The sequence below is a fragment of the Gopherus evgoodei genome, chromosome 11, assembly GCF_007399415.2.
Source record: "Gopherus evgoodei ecotype Sinaloan lineage chromosome 11, rGopEvg1_v1.p, whole genome shotgun sequence".
Lineage (NCBI taxonomy): Eukaryota > Metazoa > Chordata > Testudines > Testudinidae > Gopherus > Gopherus evgoodei.
This window is the reverse complement of record NC_044332.1, coordinates 3472163-3497425: the sequence shown is the minus strand read 5'-3', so window position 1 is coordinate 3497425 and position 25263 is coordinate 3472163. Positions and strand designations below refer to the sequence as shown.

Sequence of the window (25263 nt, the reverse complement as noted above, 5' to 3'; positions counted from 1 at the left end):
GCCGGCCCCACGGAGACCCCCTGAAGGCGCAGGGAAGATCCGCCCCGGCACGGGCTCCCTCCCCCAGGGCCGGCACAGCCCACGCGCCAATCGCGAGGTTCCCTATTCGGAGGCCACGCCCTCGGGAATGCACAGGCAGAAGCGCGCATGCTCCAGAACAGCGCGCATGCTCAGTTGAACAGGAAGCGCGGTGTGCATTTTCTGGTCCCCGCGCGGCTGTTTCCGGCGAACGCTTACCTAGGCGCATGCTCAGTAGGAGCTCGGTGCCGGCTGTGGGTGAGCGCGTTTCCGGTCTGTGCCGGGAATGTCCGACCAGGGCCCGGCCGGTGGCGGGGCGGACTCGGGGCTGGATGCGGCTCTGGGCAAAGTGGGGGCCTCGGTGCGGTCCCGGCGGAAGCTGCCGACGGCGGAGGAGGCGGAGCTGTTCGAGCTGGCGCAGGCGGCCGGGATCGGCCTCGACCCGGAAGTGTTCAGGTGGGGGGGGCGATGGCGGTGGGGGGGGGCCGCGCGCGCGCTGGCCGAGCTGCTGACCCCGCGCCCTCTCCCCGCAGGCTGCTGCTGGACCTGCTGCGGATGAACGTGGCGCCCCTGGCCGTGTTCCAGATGCTGAAGTCCCTGTGCGCCGGGCAGAGACCGGCCCCCAGCGGCCCCGCCGAGACCGGCCCCGAGGCCAGAGGTCAGGAGCGGCGGGTTATTGGGGGCCCCCTCCCGCCGGGCTGGTCCCGGGGGAGCCCGGGCCCGGCTCACGTCCATTTCCCTGCGGGGCGGGGCCCGGGCCTGGGCCCGCGGCTGCTGCTTTCTGCTGGGCAGGGCGGCGAGAAACGGCGGTCTGGGCACAAACAGGCAAATCCCTCCCGCGCAGGAGCCTCTGGGCTGGGTCCGCTGCGGGACTCGCGGGACGGAGGAGAGCTCTGTTGCCGTAATTAAAGGGCTGGGAGTCTTATTTAGGCAAGATGCTAATTAGACATTCATGTCTGTTAACTAAGAGGATTTTTACACAAGGCGAATAAAAATCTCGCCCTCTTCCTAGCTCATCTCGCACTCTCTTATTGCTGCTTATGTCATCACTTAAGTCCCTTTAGCCATACTGAAAATGTCAAAAACAAATAACCTAAACTGTAGCCTGAGCTCATATACTCTTAAAACTGTAGCTACGTTATGGCTGTAACTAGTATAGTTTTGTTGGCCAAACAAAAAATCACAAACCTGAGAACGCAATGCCAGTAAAACTTTTAAGTATAGACCAGGCCTTACTCCAACTCCCCAGTTCTCATCGTCTCCTTTCTAGACAGTCTAATTTCTAACACTGTAAGAAGTAGGAAGCGACCTCTTTTGATAAAAACATCAGGCTCTAGTTTTTCACAATAAAGAAGCAAAAGGCACAAGACCTATTTTTCTTTAAAAAATATGTACATTCTGTTGCTGCTCTTTCTCCCTTTCCATTCTTTTTTGGAAGTACAGTATATTGTATCAGTTTCCTGTCTCCGGTGGAAGTGACACTCTTTCCTGCTGAGAAGGGCTGGGTGCATCTTCCTCTGTATCTAGTGAATGTTCTTTCCATTAGTCCTACCAGACTTTCAGCAGGCACTCATGTTATAGGGATAGGTGTGTTATAGATACCGTGACAAACAGAGGGAGCATGTTAGAGAGGAGTTCCCCGCCAGAAGCCTGGGACTGAAAGTTCAAAGCTGTAATTGGCCAGCAAGGGGTCTGTACCAAACCAGTATGTACTGTCACAGCACTGGTTCATCTGGGCCCCTTAGCTTTAGTCTGTTCTCTGATGTGTTCTTGCCACGGTCCTTTGGGTTAATCAGTTATTAGTTGATTAACTGCACTGTAAATGCAAGCAAATATTTGTACTTGTTTGTGGTTATCTGGGACCAAAAACTGTACTCTAGGGGCAGGGCCTTATGGTGTGCAATTTTCATCCTCTGCTTTTTAGTGTTTCTCCCCTTCTTTCCTTGGTTTTCCTTCTGTCTTATCCGTCTTGATCATGCCCACAGAATCACTAGCAAAGCAGTCTGTTGCTTCTATTGGCCTTGCTAGGGAAGGCCAGCTGAGTCTCCCTTGCATTGCTCCTGAAGGATTACAAAAACTGAGCATGCCAAATTTAAAGAGGTTTGGAAGTAGCTGTCTGGGAGCCTTTAATATTGGAAACAAATTTATATTAAATCATAGGAAAATAAAATTGCAGTTGATGCTGAAAGTCAAAATGAGAGCTGTTTATCATGTGACTAATACAGACTTGTATGTTTCTGGCAATGCCTTTATTCTTAGTATGAATTGTTAGCCGTTAAAAGTGCTGTGTAAGTGGCATGCTTAGCTTGGGATGGGATGTAACACCTGATCTAAACTAAAAGATGCCAAAATACAATTCCAGTTCACCCCACCTGGCTACAGTGAGCGGCTGTGGGTCATTGTATAAGGGAGACACAATTGTAGTGTGGCTCTGCAGGACTCCACATGGCTTGGCTTTGGCCAGAATGGAAATGAATATGAAGAGATCTCAGTACCAGAATAAAGGATCACATTTTAGGTATTTAAAACAGTCATTCTGGTATTTAAAGTAACTTTTTTCCATCTATTGGGAGTAGCCGTGTTAGTCTGTATGCACAGAAACAACAAGGAGTCCAGTGGCACCTTAAAGACTAACAGATTTATTTGGACATAAGCTTTCATGGGTTAAAAAAGCTCTCTTCAGATGTGTGGAGTGAAAGTTACAGATACAGGCATTATATAACAACACATGAAGAGAAGGGAGTTACCTCACAAGTGGAGGACCAGTGTTGACAGGTCCAGTTTGATCAGGGTGGATGTGGTCCACTCCCAATCATTGATGAGAAGGTGTCAATTCCAGGAGAGGCAAAGCTGCTTTTGTAATGAGCCAGCCACTCCCAGTCCCTGTTCAAGCCCAAATTAATGGTGTTAAAATTGCAAATGAATTTTAGTTCTGTGGTTTCTCTTTGAAGTCTGTTTCTGAAGTTTTTTTGTTCGAGAATAGTTACTTTTAAATCTGTTTATAGAATGTCCAGGGAGATTGAAGTGTTCACCTACTGGCTTTTGTATGTTTCAATTCCTGATGTCTAATTTTTGTCCATTTCATTCTTTTATGTAAAGACTGTTGGTTTGGCCAATGTACATGGCAGAGGGGCATCGTTGACACATGATGGCATATATAACATAGTAGATGTGCAGGTGAATGAGCCCTTGATGGTGTGGCTGATGTGGTTGGGTCCTCTGATGGTGTTGCTAGAGTGATTTCTTTATTTTCCTTGTTGGGCCAGTCCTGTAGTAGGTTATTTCTGGGTACTGGTCTCGCTTTGTCAATTTGTTTCCTATACTGACCTCTATACTTACCTACATACCTCCAGCTTCCATCCAGGACATATCACGTGATCCATTGTCTACAGCCAAGCTCTGAGGTACAACCCAGTTTGTTCCAGTCCCTCAGACAGAGACAAACACCTACAAGATCTTTATCAAGCATTCTTAAAACTACAATACCCACAGGGGGAAGTGAGGAAACAGATTGACAGAGCGAGATGGGTACCCAGAAATCACCTCCTACAGGACAGGCCCAACAAGGAAAATAACAGAACACCACTGGCCATCACGTACAGCCCCCAGCTAAAACCTCTCCTGCACATCATCAATGATCTACACCCTATCCTTGAAAACGATCCCTCACTCTTAGAGACCTTGGGAGACAGGCCAGTCCTTGCTTACAGACAGCCTCCCAACCTGAAGCAATTAGTCACCAGCAACTACACATCACACCACAGAAACACCAACCTGGAACCAATCCCTGTAGCAAGCCTCTTTGCCTACTCTGTCTTCATATCTATTGTAGTGACACCATCATAGGACCCAACCCAATGCCCCTCTCCCATGTACATTGGCCAAACCGGACAGTCCCTACGTAAAAGAATAAATGAACAAAAATCGGACATCAGGAACGGTAACATACAAAAGCTAGTAGGTGAACACTTCAATCTCCCTGGACATTCTATAACAGATTTAAAGTAACTATTCTTGAACAAAAAACCTTCAGAAACAGACTTCGAAGAGAAACAGCAGAACTAAAATTCATTTGCAAATTTAACACCATTAATTTGGGCTTGAATAGGGGCTGGGAGTGGCTGGCTCATCACAAAAGCAGCTTTGCCTCTCTGGAATTGACACCACCTCATCTATTACTGGGAGTGGATTACATCCGCCCTGATCGAATTGGACCTGTCAACACTGGCTCTCCACTTGTGAGGTAACTCCTTTCTCTTCATATATCAGTATATAATGCCTGCATCTGTAATTTTCACTCCATGCATCTGAAGAAGTGGGTTTTATCCACGAAAGCTTATGCCCAAATAAATCTGTTAGTCTTTAAGGTGCCCCTGGACTCCTTGTTGTTTTTTTCATCTTTGATGCATATTTCCTTAAAAGAAAAGCATCACAGTTACTTTTAGATTCCACCTAAGAAATGGTGTACCCTTGTATATTTATTTACAACATTCATTTAATGTTGGGGTTTATTAACTCAAAATACCAATTAAGTGCTTCAGGAAAATGCCCTGTGTGGTTAAGACTTGTTTTACTGTATTAATAGCTGGCAAGCAATGTGGAAAGTGCATTTATGAAATTATATTTGACACAGTATATTTGAAAACATTTGAAAAAAATATTGGTACATTTATTATTACTAAATGATTTTTGTTTAACAGAACTTTAATGTAATAACTATTCAAGTCTAAGCTGTTCATCTGGGGACTTCAAAATTTTAGGGGGCATCATAAAAGTAGAGTGTTAAAATGACAAGATTGTGAAATGGATGTATTTAAGAAAGCATGTGAGCTATGTTACCATTGTTCAAGAGACAGCTTTTCTTTTTCTTTAATGGTATTGAGCATTCATTTACATTCACGACTCTGTTCTTTTTCTCAATAGACGTATGGTGTTTTTAATGTGTTTCTATGTCTCTCTTTGAATTAGAGGTCTCATTTCTCTCTGCCAAGAACAGTAAAATCCCTGCACCACTCTCCTTTTCCTCTGCCCTTCGATCTCCAAGACTAACAGCCCCTAAGATTGTGGTCTACAGTCCTGCTGATGCTTGCTCGCCTCTCTCTCAAGGTCCCCCTCGTTCCTTCCAGTTTTCTTGCTGCCTGTTCTCTCCTTTTACAGGTTGTGTTTATTAGTTTATCTACGGGGTTGGTGCAGTCTGTTAGGACATTGAGTCACATTTGCATTGTGAGTCCTTTAAGTTTAGACTAAAAGAAACAGTGTACCCTCTAAACAATATGTTCTAATGTTAACAAACTGTCAGGAATGGGTAATTTTAAAAATAATTAAAATTTACAGGTTAAAAATAAAACGTAAATCTTATTTTAAAAATGAAAACTGATTCACTTTGCTGTTGAATTAAGAGACTGAATTCAATTGTGAAAAATTCTCTCTATCTTAGTCTAGAAAGTGCCATATGCGTAGACAGCCAAGAGAAGTTTAGGAATTGCATATTGTGGCCCAGAATCTGCAGACCAATGCGTGAGGGTGGGCTGCTTTGCCCACTCAGAGCTTGCCTGAAGGCTGTCCATTCTTAATGCATTGCAGGATTGGAACCTAAGAACTTCCTGTGCATGATGGATATTTTTGTCAAGGTTTTTATCAGTGACTTTATCAACGCAAACTGGTGCATGCGCTCTGCCGGAGAGCTTGTGTGGAGATGACTTGCTATAAAGATAAATAATGCTTGAATTTATATCGGTCATATGCATTGGCCATTAGGCTTAGGGCTTGCAAACCTGTTTCCATTTAAGGCCCGTGTTTTCTGATTTCCATGTGTGTTTCAGAAAGTTATCTTTTTGGGTTGAAGTCTTCCATTCTTCTGTCTCTGGTAAATTGTCTTTGGAAGCTTGAGTAAAATCCCTTTAGCTCTTTTTGAGTGGGGATGGGGTGAGTTCTGTCACTCTGCCTTAAAAACTAAACATTGTGGCTGAGGTAAGGAAGCCAGCACACCTAAATATGGCCTCTATGGCCATTGTGATTTTTTGTATGTTTAAAATCCATTTCCAAATAAGTTGTAGTGTATCCATTTCAGTATATGCTGGTGTGCATGCATAGGTGAGAGATGCCCGCTTGCTTTTGAGCTGGGATATCTTGGAGGAAGGACATGACCACTCAACCTTTAGAGCTTAAAACTCTCAGACCAATTTTGTTTTAAACATGGAACATCTTGAGAATTGCTACAGAATAGCATAGGGCTGAGATTTCTGTCTTCCATAGTTCTTGAAGTTATGTAAGCAGAAACTTCCTGAATGAAGCACTAGTGCTACAGGTCCCAGGGATACTGTCCAATTCCACCTTTTTAAAAGTACATTACAAGAATATTAACTTAGGTCAGGAACTGCCAGAGTGAAGATATCCCATTCAACCTGAATTCTGCCCCTCTGTGTTTGTGTTACAGTAGTCTCCAATTTCATGCAGTCATATCTTTTTCCCCTTGTGACCCCTGCCTCCATCAGTGCACAGGATGGACGGCATTATAGTGAATGAGGCAGTTCAATACTTCTTTTATCCTCTCCTCGTACTTTGGGGCCAGACACAGAATTTCGGGTGGCAGGGGAGATGGTTGATGGGTTCTCATCTTGCCCATATCTCGGATGCATTTATAGCTCAAATTTTCTCCGCAAACTCCAGTGAGGCCCCAGACCTACCTGTTTGCATGCTGAGCCGACTTTTTTGGTAGGTTTTAGAGAGGAAGCAAAATTCAGCTTTAAACAGAAACTTAGCCACAACACCAATAGCAGAAGAGAGAGACACTGAAAACTCTTACCTCTTTCTGTAATCCTACCTCCTCATTTTTGGGGCATCCAATGTGATGGTATGCTCGAGAGCTACAACCCAGTTTTAGACATGATTTGTTTCCCGTTCCCCCAGTTTTGGTCTCAAATATCCCTTACTTATCACTTCTAGACCGCTTTGGAGTTGTGCATATTTTCGTGTAAGTACCTGAGTTTCCTATCAAAACTATTTGAGATTCTGCATAGCCAGTACACACAGTCTTCCCTTTTGGTCTGTCAATTTCACCTCAAGTCATAGGACTTGCTGGACTGGATCAGACCCAAGGGTATCAGTGGCCCGCACTAGATGCTGCAAGGGAGGTGTAAGAAACCCCATGGCAAGGATAAGCTGTCCCCAAGATTGGCTTAAGCCCCGAAGTATTAAGTTAGTCTTTGAGATGACCTTTGCATAATCCCACTTGCGGAATCAGGGCATCTACATCACAAGCTTCCAGAATCTTTCTTTTGCCCTTTGGGGCCTTAGTTAAATTGCTCTCTGGATCCATCCAGGTCAGTGCTGCTGCATCCCTGAAGCAGTATCTTCTGTCCCAGGGTAGTCTCAAGTCATGTGCCTAGCATCTCTGTTTGAGAGAAGCACATCTGCTGGACACATGCGACGTCTGTTGGGCTTTTGCTCTTAGAGCCTGCAGGGATCAAGTGGCCTCTTGCTATGGTCATTCCTGGAGGCAAGGTCAGCCAGACTACAGTTCCACTGGCACACTCTCTCTCAGCTTAAGCTGATCCTGCTGTTCCTGGTTCTGCTGGTGCAGTCTCTCCATCTGAAGCCGCTCCTGACACTTCTTGACCTTCTCTCTTGTTCTGACGCTCTTGGTCTGCCCTCTTTCTTGCTCCCGGTCTCCGAGGTGCTGGGTTTCCAGATTCACTCTGTGCCTTTCTTGTTGGGCTGTCTGCTGCTCCTGTTACAGTGCTGTGCTTCCACTGTCAGTCTGTTTGTTCCCTGTTTCTCTCCAGTATGGTGGATCTTTTTGCCAGCAAGCTGGAGGTTCTCTGCAAACCTGGGCTGTCATTCCTTGACTGGTCATTTAGAATATTGCAGATCTACTAGCTGTCATTTTGTCTGTTCTTCAGTGTTAAGCTGCCTTTCTCTGCATTCCTTAACCAGCTGATTTTCTTCAGCTGTTCGTAATTCATTTTTCTCTGTCTCTTTTGTCACTCTGTAGTTCTCATCATTCTTTTCCCAAAAAGACTATTGAGACTTTTTGCTGTGTGGTTTTCCCTTCTAGGTAACTTGCTTTCACTGTTACTGACACTTATGCAGTTCACACTGCTGCAAATCCCACCGATGCCACCATAAATGTCACGGGTCAGGGTAACTGCCCCTGTATTTGCTCTCAGTGATCTAGCAAAAACACCTATTCTAAGGCTTCCAGCTCCCCAGCCATCGCCTTTTTGGGTGCAGACATGTTTCTCTGCTTTCTGACAGGTATTTCCGTGCTGCACAGTTCCCTGCCTTCCTTGTGTTATTCCCAGAAGAGACAGGCTGCCCAAGTGCACCTGCTTGCTTTCTCTTCAGCAACTGATGAGTGATTGTCAACAGAAGTAAACTACTAAACATTTCTTTCTATGCAAGCCAATTTTATTCTTTAGGTTAAGACACTACAGAAAAAAAATCACATTTAAAGTAATAGATGAACCTATATGCATGGTAATAAGTTTACCAGGGTTCACCTCAACCCCAGCATGGATTCTGCAGGAACAGTCCTTCAGATTCTCACCCGTGAGGGTTCCTTGAGGTTACAATTTAATCACAGCTTCAGAAGAAAAATATTGTCTTGTGAGCTTCAGCAGGTCCAGTCCTTCCAACGCTACTCTAAAGATTGGGGCCTTCTATGGACCATGGCTCCTGTCTGTTTGCTGATTCAGGAAGAAGGCTCCAACCAGTTTAAAACCAGGCTCTTTATTCAAGAAACCTGTTTATCTGGTGGTGCCTGCAGAATCCAGTATGAATTAGTATATGGGCACTTCTCCAGGGGGTGGCTTCAAAGGGTGGTAATGGAGGAAGTACCTTAGTATCCCCCATCTACTAGAGAAGGTACATGCAATTCCACAATAACACATACACAATTTCATTTTCAATACAAGTGGCGCACACATCCCCACTCCCCAAAGGATTCAGTCCAATTCAGTAAGATTTAACTTAGAGTACGTCTCTACTACCCACTGGATCGGCGGGTAGTGTTCGATGTATTGGATCGATTTATCACGTCTCATCTGGACACGAAAAATCGATCTAATAATTGACGCCTGTACTCCACCTCGACAGGAGGAGTAAGTGGAGTCAGCGGGGGCGCCGTGGCAGTTGACTCACCGCTGTGAGGGTGACCAGGTAAGTCGAACTAAGATACTTTGACTTCAGCTACGCAAATAGTGTAGCTGAAGTTGCGTATGTTAGTTCAAACCCCACCCCCCCACTAGTGTAGCCCAAACCTTTGTTTAGTAAACAACTTTCAGAGTATTGCAGGAAATTGTCAGGCTGTCACAAGTACGTCATACTGAGTGAACATGAAAGTCTAATTTTGAGCCCGACACAGAAGTGACTTTTGGGGGGCTCTGTTGATTCCACAGCTTGAGCATACTTACAACAAATCAGATTCGACAGCATGCTAGTGTTGGTAATCAATTACAATACCCACCGAGGCAGCAGTGACTCCAGCAGGAAAAATGGACCATGAGCCCCAGTGCAGAGCAGGAAGAGGCTCCAGAAACAAAGTGGACCCTGACCACTCAACTCCAGTGGTAAGTTCCAAGGGTCCCTGCAGAACAAAGAAGGATTGTGGGGCAACAGGTTCTCTTCCTCCACTCTTAAATCTTAAAGTGGATCTCAAGTGCCCTGGGGAAGGAAACAGGGCTTCGAATCAACATCCCCTTCCTCCCAAGTCAACCAGGAGGGCTCTGACAATGAGCCCCCACTTCCGGAGGAAACGGGACTCAGAGATCTAAGACAGATCGCTCGAGAGGGCTCCAGGCGTTAAGGAAGACAAGGTGCAAAAGCCTCAGCAGAATTTCTGTGCTCCCAAAGTGCACAAAAAAGGTTAAAAAATCTAAAAAAGGAAAGAAAAAGCACAAAAAAATCCAGGAGATAGACGTCCTCTGACTCCTTGTCGTCCTCTCTCTCCACCACCGAGGAAGGCAATCTATCTGGCCCTGAATCCTGAGCAGGCTCCTGTGAATAAGCCTTGGAGTAAGTTTCTCCCCTTAGAAATCCTCCCTTGAGGCTCTGATACCCCTTCATGCCTCCTTCGAGAATGATTTATTGTTGAATGGAACAAGCCTGGTGAAGGCAAGCATTGTAACGAGCGACCTCAGACTCTGTAAATAGTCAAGTACCAAAAAGCTCTGTTGCTGAGATACCAAAGCTTGATGCCACTCTAGCATCCCTCGCCAGGAATATGGTAGAGTTCTATCCTAAGGACTTGATGGAAAGATGGAGGCCACTCTCAAAAAGATCTTTGAAGACCCTTCCAGCACCTTTTGATCATCCCTGGCAGCGGCCTGCATTGCAGGAGCATCTCTCTCTTGTCTGGACAATCTCAAAGCATTTAAGCACAGAGATCATGCTGACTTTGGCTCTACTTTAAAGAGTCTCCCTAGCGTTAGTGTTTTGTAGCTGATGCTTTAATGGATGTGATGAGATTCTCAGCCTGAGACATAGTTTTCTAGCTCAGTAGCCAGACATCACATGTGGTTCCAATTCTGGAAGGTGGATCTTCATTCTAAGCAGCCCTTGAGCGTGGTCAAGTTTACAAGAACCCTCTTTTTGGAGAAAACTTGGATAAGGTGGTGGCTGGCAAGGTGGCAAATGCAAACAGTCCATCTCTTCTCCACTGAGTGCCCTTGGAAGAGAATATAGACTGGCCATCAGACAGAGGTGCCCCTTTCACTCTTTGTCATCACAGAGATACCAGCGAAGGGTATTTCATCAACCACAGACAGTGGACCAGGGAAATAGTGAGCTAGGGATATTTGCTTGAGCTGTGGGCTCCATCCCATCCACTCTTCATCCAGTCACCCAGCTCCTGTTACCTCATAAAATGCTATCTGATCCAGAAATCCAGACAGATGTCTTATCACACTGTTGGCCACAGGGCCTACTTTATGCATTTCCATTACAGGGGAAGGTGGTCTTGAAAATAAAATGAGAACAGAGAATGGTGATACTAATTGTCTGAGAAGACCTTGGTTCTCAGTCCTGATAGAGCTGATGCTGAAGCCACCACTCTAGCTTCTGTGGAGATGGGACATCTTTGTCCAGACCTGAAACAGCTCCAATTAACAGTCTGGTTATTGAGAGGGAAGCACTAGAAGGTCTTAGTCTGTTTTCCAGAGTGATTAAGACATTGCTTTCATCTAGGAGAGTATGGACACTAAAGGCATACTTCTATATCTGGTCCAGATTCAATCAGCACCAAGAGCACACTGCAAATCCCAGAAATCCTGGCATTCTAATCATTTTGGACTTTCTCCAAGAAGGCATAGACAGAGGCCTTCAATCCATATAATTATATGTCAGGTGTCCACTCTTAGTAGTGTGCTATTCTCAGGAACCTCAGGTTCCCTGACAGACTAATTCATAGGTAGCCAGATTCCTTTGGGCAGTCCGATTAGCCAGACTGATGATCAAGCCATTCTTCCCAAAATGGGACTTTCTGCTAGTTTTCATAGCTCTGAAAACCATCCCTTTGAGAGTTTGATTTCAGTGTTGGCCTTTCATTAATCTGTTAAGGCTTGTTTCTTAGTCACTGTCACGGCCACCAGGTGAGTTTTAGAGCTGGCAGCCTTATCTGTACTGGAGCCTTGCTGCCTGTTCCACAAGGACAAAGTCCATGCTCAGGACACTAGAATCCTTTCTTCCTAAGGTATATTTGTCCTTCTACACTTCCCGAGAAGTTGTACTTCCTTTGTTCTGTCCAAAACAATATCCAACTCGCCACAACACCTTTAGATTTTCATCGCTCACCTAACACCTATCTCAAGCAGACAGAATCCATGAGAAGATTGGGCTCTCTATTTGTATCCTTCCACCCGAAATGCCAGGGGGCTCAGATTTTCAGAATCCTCCATCCGTAGATGGATTATGGAAGACTGTAAATCATCAGAGCCTCCTGTCCCAGAAGGGATTAAGGTGCATCACATGAGATCCTGAGCAATCTCTTGGGCAGAACAAGTGTCTCCACTTTGGAAATTTGCAAAGTGTCTCTGGTCTATAGCTAACACCCTTAAGCACTACAAGATGGACCTTCTATCTTCTGCAGAGGCCATCCTTTGGAAGGAAGTTGCTGCAGGCAATGGCCCAGTAGTAATACGGGACGGGTAGTATTTTCCTACAGAACTTATGTTTCATAATCCTCCCTACATCTGTTCACTGCTTGCTACTTCCCAGATGTCCAGAATTATGGGAGACACTGGACTGCAGAAAGAAAATTTCTTAACAATTTCCTTTCTGCTGGCACCATCTCCTATAGTTCGACCCACCCTGGATGGCTCATGAGTCAAGGTCAGATATTAAATGGATCTTTACCATATGTCCATCTTCTTTGGTCTAACATACATAGTTATGTTATCTCTGGAATATTTGTTAGTGATGTTATGCAAATTTTACAGCTTGGGAATAGTTTATCAGGCAGCAAGCAAGAGCATAGGGGACATGGCCAGACCACGTAGAGCCAAAACACTGATCTGGGCTCACATGCAGCAGAGTGGAGAAATGTGGGAGATGCTGTGAGATGAAAGAAAATTAGTAGGAAATTTTCTGTCCTACCTCACTTCAAAGATCAGAGTCTACAGATGAGAACCAGCAGTGCCACACAGTGTTTTATGTAAATAAACAGGGAGGAACCAGATCAATGCAATTGTGCAGGGAGCAGTCTTTGCATGGAATTGGTATATCCATCACAATGTAACACTAAATGCAGTTCACGCTGCCTACGCAAATACTCTGGCAGACAATCTAAGCAGTGTGTTTTTCTCAGAACAAATTGATTCACAAAAACCAGAACTCTGTGACCTCTCCAATATCTCTAAGTCTGGTAGAAGAGGTGCTCAGAGCAGTGGGACAACGTATCATCCGGGTTTTGTCACACACCTCACAGCATGGAAACTGCCTGGTTAATAGACTTGGGGCAGAATGGTTCTGTTGATGTACAGAAGAAAGGAAAGTTACTTACACCTCAAAGAACTTCATTTACTATAGGTGTTTTTATATACCTCTCCGTCTCTTCCCCACTATTGCCAAGTCTAATGACCTGGACTTGACAGTGGTGCAGGAACTGAGGTTCAGTTGGCCACTCTGCCTCTTTTATGGCCTCTCGGGGAGGAGGAACTCTGCACCCCAGTGAACTTGGTGCAGCAACATACACTGTCGGCTAACGTGTTGCAATCTCCAGCACATGGGCCTGTAGACGGGCCGACTAACCCCCGCGGCGCCTCCTGCTGGTTACTTCTGGGAATTAGCTCGTTCCAGCTCCGGAGCGCCCTCTGCAGGCCGGTGAGGCCACCTTTCCTCTGGCCCCATGTCCCTCCCTGGAGCCTGGTGCCCTTTTACATGGAGTGCTGCCCCCAAGTAGTCGCCCCTTTCTCTGATGGTTGCCCCCTTCCCAGGGGACCCCCACCCTCTATCCCACTTTGCCTCAGTATAGGCTACTGCCTAGTCTCCACCTAGGCCCCTGTTCACTAGGGCAGACTGCAGTATCAGCCACTCATCATAGGCAAAGGGGTTTGGACCTGCTGCCTTTGCCTACCCCTGGGTTGCTCCCTGCAACCCCCAGTACCTCTTGGCCTAATGCTACGCCACAGCCTGGGGCTTTCTAGGCTAGAGCTCCCCAGCTCCTCTGCCTTTCCCAGCCCTGCTTCACCTTAGGTACCTTGTCTAGCTCCCTACAGCCAGGCCCTTCTCCCTGAGAGAGAGACTATCTTGGGCTTCTGGCTTCACTGCCTCTTATAGGGGCCAGCTGGGCCTGATTGGAGCATGACCCCAGCTGAGCCTACTTTCCCCAGTCAGCCCAGGCTTGGGGCCCCAGCCTACAGGCTGCTTTCTCTAGGCACAGCCCCCTTCTCAGGGCTGCTTTAACTCCTGCAGGGCAGGAGCAGGGATCCACCCTGCTACAGGGCTAGGTTCACACTAGAAGTAGAACACACAAAAACAACACATCTTGAACTCCCAGTTATTATAAGAACGGCCGTACCGGGTCAGACCAAAAGGTCCATCTAGCCCAATATCTGTCTACCGACAGTGGCCAATGCCAGGTGCCCCAGAGGGAGTGAAGCTAACAGGAATGATCAAATGATCTCTCTCCTGCCATCCATCTCCATCCTCTGATGAACAGAGGCTAGGGACACCATTCTTTACCCTTCCTGGCTAATAGCCATTTATGGACTTAGCCACCATGAATTTATCCAGTTCCCTTTAAACATTGTTATAGTCCCAGCCTTCACAACCTCCTCAGGCAAGGAGTTCCACAAGTTGACTGTGTGCTGCGTGAAAAAGAACTTCCTTTTATTTGTTTAAACCTGCTACCTATTTTCATTTGGTGACCCCTAGTTCTTGTATTATGGGAATAAGTAAATAACTTTTCCTTATCCACTTTCTCAACATGACTCATGATTTTATATACGTCTATCATATCCCCCCTTAGTCTTCTCTTTCCAAGCTGAAGAGGCCTAGCCTCTTTAATCTTTCCTTGTATGGGACCCTCTCCAAACCCTAATCATTTTAGTTGCCCTTTTCTGAACCTTTTCTAGTGCTAGAATATCTTTTTTGAGGTGAGGAGACCACATCTGTACACACTATTCGAGATGTGAGCGTACCATGGATTTATAGAAGGGCAGTAATATACTCTCAGTCTTATTCTCTATCCCTTTTTTAGAGATTCCTAACATCCTGTTTGCTTTTTTGACTGCCTCTGCGCACTGTGTGGACATCTTCAGAGAACTATCTACGATGACGCCAAGATCTTTTTCCTGATTTATTGTAGCTAAATTAGCCCCCATCATATTGTATGTATAGTTGGGGTTATTTTTTTCCAATGTGCATCACTTTACATTTATCCACATTAAATTTCATTTGCCATTTTGTTGCCCAATCACTTAGTTTTGTGAGATCTTTTTGAAGTTCTTCACAATCTGCTTTGGTCTTAACTATCTTGAGTAGTTTAGTATCATCTGCAAACTTTGCCACCTCACTGTTTACCCCTTTCTCCAGATCATTTATGATTAAATTGAATAGGATTGGTCCTAGGACTGACCCTTGGGGAACACCACTAGTAACCCCTCTCCATTCTGAGAATTTACCATTAATTCCTACCCTTTCTTCCCTGTCTTTTAGCCAGTTCTCAATCCATGAAAGGACCTTCCCTTTTATCCCATGACAGCTTAATTTACATAAGAGCCTTTGGTGAGGGACCTTGTCAAAGGCTTTCTGGAAATCTTAGTACACTATGTCCACTGGATCCCCCTTGTCCACCTGTTTGTTGACCCCTTCAAAGAACTCTAATAGATTAGTAAGACACGATTTCCCTTTACAGAAACCATGTTGACTATTGCTCAACAGTTTGTTTTTCTATGTGTCTGACAATTTTATTCTTAACTATTGTTTCGACTAATTTGCCCGGTACCGATGTTAGACTTACCAGTCTGTAATTGCCGGGATCACTTCTAGAGCCCTTTTAAAATATTAAATTATTAAAGATAAATAATTTCTTTTCATATGCAAAACAATTGTCTCACAGCATACAGAGTTAAGGGAGGTGCTTTTCTATACAGCTCTGGGCACTCCATTACCAGAAATATATTAACATATTGGAGGGAGAGTTTGAAATAGCAGAAATTTATTAGGGAATTGGAGGGACTGACTTATTATAAAAGAAGGTAAGTGTGTCTAACTTAAGTAAAAGTCAATTTAGAAAAGGTTCATAGATTCAAAGGCCAAAAGGGACCATTGTGATCATCTAGTCTGACCTCCTGTGTGACACAGGCCATAGAACTGCCCCAAAATACTTCTAGAGCAGATCTTTTAGAAATAAACTAGTTTGCTTTAAAAATGGTCAGTGATGGACAGTCTGCTGTGACCCTTGGTGAATTGTTCCAATGGTTAATTACTCTCATTGTTATAAATCTTGTCTTGTTTCCAGTCTGAATTTGTCTAGCTTCATCTTTGAGCCATTGGATCGTGTTATACCTTTCTCTGCTACGTTGAATAGCCCATTATTAAATAATTTTTTCCTCATGTAGATACTTGTAGACTGTGATCAAGTCACCTCTTAGCCTTCTCTTTGTTAAGCTAAATAGATTGAGCTCTTTGAGCATGTCACTACAAGACATAATTAAAAAATTGTGATTAATTGCATTGTTAAACAATAGAACACCAGTTGAAATGTATTTCCTTTTTTATGTTTTCCTGCTTTTTCAAATATATTTATTACGACACAGAATACAAAGTATATAGTGCTCTCGTTATATTATTTTATTACAAATATTTGCACTGTAGAAATGATAAAGAAATAGCATTTTTCAGTTCACCTCATACAAGTACTGTAGTGAAATCTCTTTATCGTGAAAGTGTAACTTACAAATGTAGATTTTTTTTCTCTTTTTTTTGGTTACATAACTGCACTCAAAAACAAGACACTATAAAACTTTAGAGCCTAAAAGTCCACTCAGTCCTACTGCTTGTTTGGCCAGTCGCTAAGACAAACAAGTTTGTTTACATTTTCGGAAGATAATGCTGCCTGCTTCTTATTTACAATGTCACCTGAAAGTGAGACAAGTACTAGTATTAGCTGAATTGAAATATACTATTTATTTTGTTTTTTACAGACAAATATTTGTAATCAAATACAGGTACAAAGTGAACGCTGTACAATTTGTTCTCTGTGTTGTAATTGAAATATATTTGAAAATGTAGAAAACATCCAAAACATTTAAAATAAGTGGTATTCTATTGTTGTTTAACAGTGCGATTTACCATGTTTAACTTTTAATACTGCGACGAATCGTGATTAAAATTTTTAATCGCGTGACAGCCCTAGTTATAACCATTGATTTTTAGCATTCCAGTAGTGCAAATTCTCCCAGGTTTCAATAATACCAACTAGGTTGAATTTACATTTTATAAATGAGCAATTCCCATTCCTCTTGGTGTTTTCCAGGCTCCTAGCATTGTTGTATTGGCAGTTCAGGAATTTCTCCTCTGCATGTCCTTTAATTCCTTGATTAATTGTGTTCTCAATCTCTCAGTTTTTGTGCTGAATGCTTATTTCTTCCCTCCCTTTACCCCTCCCCTTTTGTAAATAGTTTATCCCCCTCCTGACAATTCTAGCCAGTCTGTCCCCAAGGAGATTGGTTCCTCTGCACTGCACTGTCCAAACTAGACAGCCTTCTTTTCTCCTAGAAGGTGGACCAGTGTTCCACAAATCAAAGCCCTACACCACTTACCCAGTCAGTCCTTCACTTTCAGAATCCTCTGTCTTCGTTCACTCGTAAACCAGGAAAGATCTCAGAGAAGATTGTGTGGCCATTCTTCCTCAGCACATTTCTGAGTTCCCTGGAGTCATCTGTTGTTAGTTATCCAGTGATGCAGTGTTAGTAGTGCCGATATGAACCATAACCAGTGGTCAGCTTCAGCAGCCTATCAAATGGTAGAGCTGATGCTGATCTCTTACATAGCAACAGTTACAAGTAATGCTTTCTAACACCTCCAGTTGTCTGGGAGACACTGTTCCATCCTGACAGCCAATGACCTGGCCTCCATTATCGATGCCTTTGCCTTTGTCACCTCTGTCGAATTGCAGCAATGCAATACATCTGGGCATGAAACCTTCAGCGCTTAGGAACCTCCAATGGTTACAGAACGCTGCAGCGTATCTCCTCAGCAACACAGCGGGTCTGACCTGGGTCTGATTCTATTCAGTGTCTTCATAAATGGTTTGGATAATGGCATGGAGAGTACACTTATGAAGTTTGTGGTGGTACCAGCCCTGGAGGACAGGATTAAAATTCAAAATGATTTTGACAAAGTCGAGAAATGGTCTGAATTAAATAGGATTAACTTCAATAAGAACAAATGCAAAGTACTGTGCTTCAGAAGGAATAATCAGTTGCACAAATACAAAATGAGAATGACTGACTGGAAGGAGTACTGCAGAAAAGAGTCTGGGGGTTATAGTGGATCACAACTCAGTATGAGTAACCATATAGTGCTGTTGCAGAAAAAGGAAACCTCGTGCTGGATGTATTAGTGGAAGTGTTGAAAGCAAGACAAGAAATAATTACACTCTACTCAGACTGATAAGGGCCTCTGCGAGACTTCTGTGTCCAGTTCTGGGCCCCCACTTTGTTACAGATGTGGACAAATTGGAGGAAGTCCAGAGGAGAGCATTAAAATGATTAAAGGTCTAGAAAACTGACCTGATGATGAAAATTTGGAAAAATTGGGTTTGTTTAGTCTGAAGGAGAGAAGACTGGGGTCACATAAGTATGTAAAAGGCACATGAAGAGAAGGGTGATAAATTGTTCTGCTTATCCACTGAGGGCCAGACAAGTAATGGGTTTAAGTTATACCATGGGAGATTAAGGCTAGGTCTACGCTGGGGGAGGGGGTAGTTGACCTAAGATACGCAACTTCAGCTACGCGAATAGCTGCCGCTCCCCATTGACTCCGCTTCCGCTTCTCACTGCAGTGGAGTTCCCGAGTCGACAGCAGAGCGAGCGGGGATTGATTTTATCACATCTAGTGTAGACACGATGATCTCTGATAGATCGATCACTACCTACCGATCCAGCGGATAGTGTAGACATACCCTTGGATTGGACATGAGGAAAAAATTCCTAATGGTAAGGGCAGTTAAGCACTGGACCAAATTACCTGGGGAGGTTATGTAATTTCCGTCACTGGAGATCAGTGATGGTCTAGGTAATATTTAGTTCTGCCATGAGTGCAGAGGACTGGGCTAAATGACCCACTGAGGTCCCTTCCAGACCTACGATTCTATGATTCTTTCCATGCTGCTGTTAAACACTCATGTCCGAACACCCTGTGTCTGCTGAGAGGGTGGTTTGTTGGACTGCTCTCTGACCTCTTACGAGTCATTGAGTTAAGGAAAGGAGGTAAGGGAGAGCTGGATCCTTCCCTCTCTGCTACCTCTGTTACCCAGCACCTTCCCTTTCAGGGCTTCTCTGCGTAGGCACAAGCACTCCCCTGGGATTGCACTGCACAAGGATCAGGGCTAGAGCATGTGTTCCCAGCTAAGGAGCCTAGGATGAGTTCTGTTACAGCTGTGGGTGGAGTGGGCTGTAAAGCATCTGCTGGAAGAGAAAGCCAGGGGAGCCTTAGTAATCTGCTTGTGGGGCCAGGGACAGGAGAGGAACTCAGCCCTCCATGCTTTTCAGCCAGGCCACAGGAATTAAACTCTCTGCCTAGGACACATTTGATTCCCTTCTCCCCCCCCCCCCAAAAGAAAAAAACCTGCCAATGATTCAAGCAAGGTTTGTGCAAACTTCCTTTCTATGCATGAATTATAAGAAGCCTCGAACTAACTGGAGCGCACCTTTTTGCATTAACATGTAGATTGCATAATGGGCACACCGTCTCTGAAATCATCCCACTGCCTCTGATTGTTACCAGGGACAACTAATATAACTGAAAGAAGGGGCTGAAAAAATGGCTTCTGTCTCTCTGCCAGGCCTGTGTGTAGAGGCCATGTTACTGTTCTCCCACTAAGGCCAGTCTGTTGCTTTCCCTGGTTATTTGGGTCTCACACAACAAGGGAGAGAGAATTTTTTTTTAAAAACCAGGGTGTGTGATTGTGAACCCCCCGATCCTTGCAGGGGCTGGACTGGGCAGCAGCAGTGAGCTTTTAACTCTGGTTTTCAAATTGACCAGTGTCTCCTAGTCCTCATGTCCACTTCCTGACTGGAGGCTGGTTTGAAGCACTACCCTCACTGTGTTACAAACAGAAATAGTTAGAAGAGCAGTTGGAGCCTTAAAGGCAGGGTCTGAGCCTTGGTTCTCTCCCTGTGGAAAGAAGACACTGCTCTAGTGGGGATGGGGAACCTCCACAGTCCTTTCTGCTACTGAGGAATGAAGGGGGCAGCAACATCAGTCTGGGCAGAGAGCAGGCAAAGAGAACAGTGCTGTTGTAGGTGGCTACTCCTAAAAGCACCTGAGGAATACAGGAAGCTCCCTGGGGCCTGATTGACCTTTGTGACACTGTTTCTATACCACTGCAGTGTCCTGTCTGCTGCCAGTGTGCACTCCGTAGTGCCACCATGCAGCCTAGCCTGCCTCCTGAATACATCCATCTATTGAACCAACTAGGTTTTAAACCCATCTCAGTATTGTTCAGACGGGAAAACCAACAGTAGATGTATGTGTCCTGCATGTAGTTGTATGCACTTGGTCTTATGAACCTACATCAGCCCATTTGTAGGACACACTTGACTGCTCCTATTATAGTCATCTTCTCTGAGCTTTTGAGGTACTCAAATGAAGTCTCTCATGTGGAGTATTTATTTGTATCATGCTGCATATTTACAGAACACTGGGTCTCTGAAAAACAACCAAGTGCACCTCAAAGTACCAGGACATCATGTGTCAGTTCACTTAAATGGGGGAGCCTTTATTAGCATCAGTATTCACTTCTTTACTGTAGGGGGAAGTCTCTTGAAATCCTTTCCTTTCATGGGTTGCCCTAATGTGTGTTGATTTCCCTAATGTTCAATATTGTTTAATACAAGTGTTGAGGCAGAAGTGCACACAGCACACCAACTCTGATTGTGGGGCCTGTGGTGGTGCTTCCACGCACATGGTCTGACCCTACTCTATTGAAATCAGTGGGAGCTTTGCCATTGATGAAAATGAGAGGACTGACATCATACCTTTATTTATATATCCATAAAATGGTCTTTAGAGGGCTCGTTCTTTTATTCTGAGAAGTTTAATATAATGTAGAGGATAAAGGGCCAGATTTCCAGTAGCCAGATAGTTGGGCATTTTGTGCCTGTCCTGTGGGCCCACGTCCCCTTTTTGTGTGAGAGAGACACATACTTTGTGCCCACACAAATGAGGGATTTGCATTGTAACTGGACATGTGCATTCAAGGGAGGAAAGGTATTTACATGCACAAATGTGCACCTACTTGCTCGCTAAAAAAAAAATCAGATAATTTTTGGGGATGATTTTGTTGCCATCTTTGATGAAGTAAAGTTAAATTTCTCCTCTCTGCAATTTGTGCGCTTTCATTGACAGCACTCGCATTAATAACGTTGCTTGAGTGCTTCTGAGCTTCAGCAAAGGAGAATTGCAGAGCTGGCTAGCTGGCTTTGGGCTGACAGATGAGAAGTCTACAGTAGTAGATTTTTCTTAAAAAGCAGCTGACATGTCTGAGGCCAATTAATGCATTTGCTGTTCATTGTGTTAAACTATTTACAGAGGCAAATGGACCACTTACATTTTTATTCTTTGGAAGCCATTTGAATGTTTCTCTAGTGCATGAGGTGTAAATCTGTGCTGTTGGCAGTAGTGGCTTTCAGGGGGGAGGAAAGGTGCTACATAGGAATGACTTTTTGGTAAGTAATGGAATAAAGTTTCTACAGGTCACTTCTATTGGCCATGCAAATTGCAGAGATGGTTCTAAACAACATAAGTGGGTTGCTACTATATATTGTAGAGCAGGGGTAGGCAACCTATGGCATGGGTGCCAAAGGCAGCACGGGAGCTGATTTTCAGTGGCACTCACACTGCCCGGGGTCCTGGCCACTGGTCCGGGGGGCTCTGCATTTTTTTAATTTTAAATGAAGCTTCTTAAACGTTTTAAAAATCTTATTTACTTTACATACAACAATAGTTTAGTTCTATATATAGACTTATAGAAGACCTTCTAAAAACATTAAAATGTATTACTGGCACACGAAACCTTAAATTAGAGTGAGTAAATGAATACTCAGCACACCACTTCTGAAAGGTTGCCGACCCCTGTTGTATAGCTATCAGTCAGTTGTCTTACAAAACACCTCAATATCCTAATCAGGTAACTAATTTGTGCAGAGAAGATATTTAAATTAGCTTATCAAATGCCTGCCCTTTGCTCTGATCTCTTTACTGGTATGTGTTTTTCTAAAACTCTGTGAAGCATTGGAGCCGTTTGTTTGTTTGGCTAACTCCATCCTTCTCATCCTTTCCTAGGGTAGATTGTTCTCCTGTGTTTCTTTTTTACCTTTCACTAGTGTAATTTTCTCCTTACCCTACATGATGTGCCTCCTCTAAGACAGCCCTCTCCCGATGAAGGAAGGTGTCAGGTCCTGCTCTCCCCACACCTCACTTGGTCTCTTCTCCCCCTCACCTGCCCTACCTGCAGCAAGTCTCAGTTTGTCCCCTTTCTCCTGCTGAACGTGGAAGGGGTCCCCTCCAGGTCTCTTGCTAGCTGTGTGCACCACACTTCCTGCCTTCCCCTTCCAGCTTGCACAGTGCTTACCCAGTGGTTTGCTCTGCAGCTGTGTTGCATCATAGACACAGCTAGCAGTGGTAGGATAAGAGCAGGATGGCTCAGGAGGAGTATTCTGTCTCCCTTCTGAGCCCAGCAAGACAATCTGTGAATGGCAGCTCCTGTGTAGAATCCAAATGCTGCCAGAAAACCCCAGAGCATGACCAGAATACCCAGGAGAGTTGAGAGGTCTGTTAGTCTGACAAAGTGACAAACAGGAGAGGCTCTGCAGGGTTGGACCCTGTTACTGTTACTTGTGAGAGGAATCAACTGTTGAACATTGGTTCACTTGTCCTAGCCATAACATGTTAGATGCTCTTTAAATTCTTCTCTAGTTGCAATTTGCAGTGTTGGTTTTCCTATGCTAAATGAAAGTAATTGCATAATGTGTTCACACATTTAAAACCAGTGATTTATGCTATTTGATTTATCTGAGGAATAAATTGTAATGAATATGATTAGTCCTATTGCAGTTTGTTTAGGACTTATGCTACCTGACATCTGTTAAATTACAGTTCACAAATTTTGTATCTGTATAAATAAAATTTTGTCATCTAATAAAACCCTACCTACAACTTGAATTCTTGAGGAACACTAGCTGCTTGGGTGCAGTTATGTCATTAAAACTTTATAGTTAACATATTTATTTGTCCTTCCAGGGAGAAATAAAACCAATCCTTCAGTCAGCGGGACCCAAGGTCTGGCAGAACGTTGCAGCCGGGAAGGATCTGTCCAAAGAATGCCCCGGCAGCCAAGCACTAGCAGGCTCCAGAAGACTGGAACTTCTGGAAAGAGCAGTGGAGGCAGCAGTACATAGAGACTCAAAATAGAGTGCTGAGGACCTTTGTAAATTCTCCATTAAAATAAGTGCAATGTAGCACAACATGTAAAAATGCAAATGATCCAAGATTGTGAACCTGCTCCAGTATTTTGTATTTATGAATGCTATAGAATATCACAGGTGATATATACAAAGGGTCAGTTACCGTTTTCCTTTCCTATTTCTTTTGAATACATCTGTTAATAAAGAATATGAATTTTTCGGGAATTGCTTTTAATTAGAATTCTGTTTAAAGCATTGCACTAAATTAGTGAGATGTTATTCTTCATTCTTATTCATAGTGTCTGGCCTGCTCCATGCCTTATGAGTAGTCTAGCTCGTGCAAGAGTGCAGTCTCTCACCAACTAGAGATACCTCTATCAAGCTGTCCTGCAATGGCTCAAGAACATGAATACCAACCTCAGGGCAGACTGTTCTGAGCCAGGGCACAAACCATGAATTGGAGTTTTATATATACACTGGTGGTTGAAATTATCGTGTAAACTCCTCAGGGCTATAACAGCCTTAACTTGGAGTCATTAGACTTTCCCCTTTGGTACAGCGATCTGTCATGCCACCCAGGTGGGCTTACCTTTGTGATAGATGGTGCCTTACGCTAAGGATCATGGCAATATTCCAGTTACTCCCAGTCCCAAAGGATCACTTACCTCAGGTCAGTTGCACCTTAGTGGGAGCGTGTGCGCGTTATGGGCATGTTGAACGTTACTCAAAGAGTGCAGAGTTACATTCGCATGGGTGTTTATCTGAACTCAGCAGTACCTGGTTTTCTGAAGTTTGAGTTTTGCTGAACTCAGGGTTCTGGAAGGGCACAACTATCAGCAGACAACCTTAATGGTGCATTATGAAGCATTTTGCCTTTTTTCTAGTTTTTTTTTTTTTTAAACAAAATAGAAACATTTGGTGGTGGTGGTTAATTAAGTCATTTAGGCAGTTGTCGATCTCACCTAGGTTTGCAATTGATGTGCTGCTGTGGTTAGGTAATAATCCAAATACCTAGCTCTTGATATAGTGCTTTTCATTAGTAGCGCTCAAACAACATATCATTATCCCCATTTTACATATGGGAAACCGAGGCACAAAGATAAGTGAAGTGACTTGTCCAACATCTCCCAGCAGGCCAGTGGCAGAACTAGAAATAGTCCCTGTCCAGTGGCCTTTCCACTAGGTCACCTGCTTCCTATATGATTCCTCAAAGCTCCTCTCCCCTCCCGTACATTTTGGTCTAGTGGATGTGGATAATGGCTGTGCTTTGAAATGTTTGTTTGCAATTGTAGTTGCTAAGGGCCAATGAGCAACATCTCATCCATGGTCTATGTCCCAAAACCTTGACAGCATTACATGGTGGTTACAGTAACTTTAAATGTGTGAGAGAAGACTGGTGTCTTCTTCTCCACCCCCTGCCACACCATTTCCCAGAACATGTAGCCTCACCCCCCACCCCCATCAACATGTCCAGCTCCTCTCTCCTTCCTGGCTGAGTAAGCTGTTATTTGGTACTGCAAAATCCATTAACGTGTAAGAAGTTGCTCCTTGATGTCTCCTTCCCTATGTTGCTGTGTACACAGATTACAGGCAGGAGTTAACTGGAAGGCCACACATGGCTTTGTTTATGTAGCCCAAGCTGCATGCTGAGCTATGCCCCCTCCCACTACCCACTTCCAGCTGGGACTCCTGTTCCTGCTTCAGCTGGGCTTTCCCAGCCATGCCTCACTCCAGTCAACCTCCCCCTCCAAACAAGATTCCCCCCCACACACACACCCCCCACACACCTGATATGTATTGTAACTTCATTTTCTGGGTTGCTGATGTTTACATTTGTGTTATCTTCATTTCCTCTAACCCAGATCCTTGCTAACATGGGAGGAGCAGGGCTAGCGGCTCAGTTACCCCGAGAGAAGCAGTGTCCCCCAGATTCCAAAACACACAGGAAGGGGGGCTCAGACCCCTTGTAATCTTTGATGTAGCTATTCCCATTAACATGTTTAAATGCAAAATTTAAAAATAAAATGAGCCTAAGGTTTGTTCCTTGATTTGGTTCCAGATACTTTATTTAATTGTCTAAGAACCTTGAGTGATACAATGAGTAGTGAAATTCAAA

The 25263-nt window shown here is 44.3% G+C and overlaps 1 protein-coding gene across 3 annotated transcripts; it reads left to right on the top strand.

Moving 5' to 3' along the window:
• Positions 1 to 229: 229 nt before the first annotated feature.
• LOC115659901 (mitotic-spindle organizing protein 2B-like) lies at positions 230 to 23319 on the top strand. Of its 3 annotated transcripts, none has more exons than XM_030580654.1 (4): positions 230 to 474; positions 552 to 676; positions 4987 to 5124; positions 22984 to 23319. In XM_030580654.1, the coding sequence occupies exons 1-4, from the start codon at positions 305 to 307 to the stop codon at positions 23139 to 23141; spliced, it is 591 nt and encodes a 196-aa protein (XP_030436514.1). In that variant the 5' UTR covers positions 230 to 304; the 3' UTR covers positions 23142 to 23319. The 3 variants fall into 3 exon arrangements, with proteins under 3 accessions (XP_030436514.1, XP_030436513.1, XP_030436515.1); XM_030580653.1 differs by having other exon boundaries at positions 4987 to 5175; XM_030580655.1 differs by lacking the exon at positions 4987 to 5124 and having other exon boundaries at positions 235 to 474.
• The last annotated feature ends 1944 nt before the right edge of the window (positions 23320 to 25263 follow it).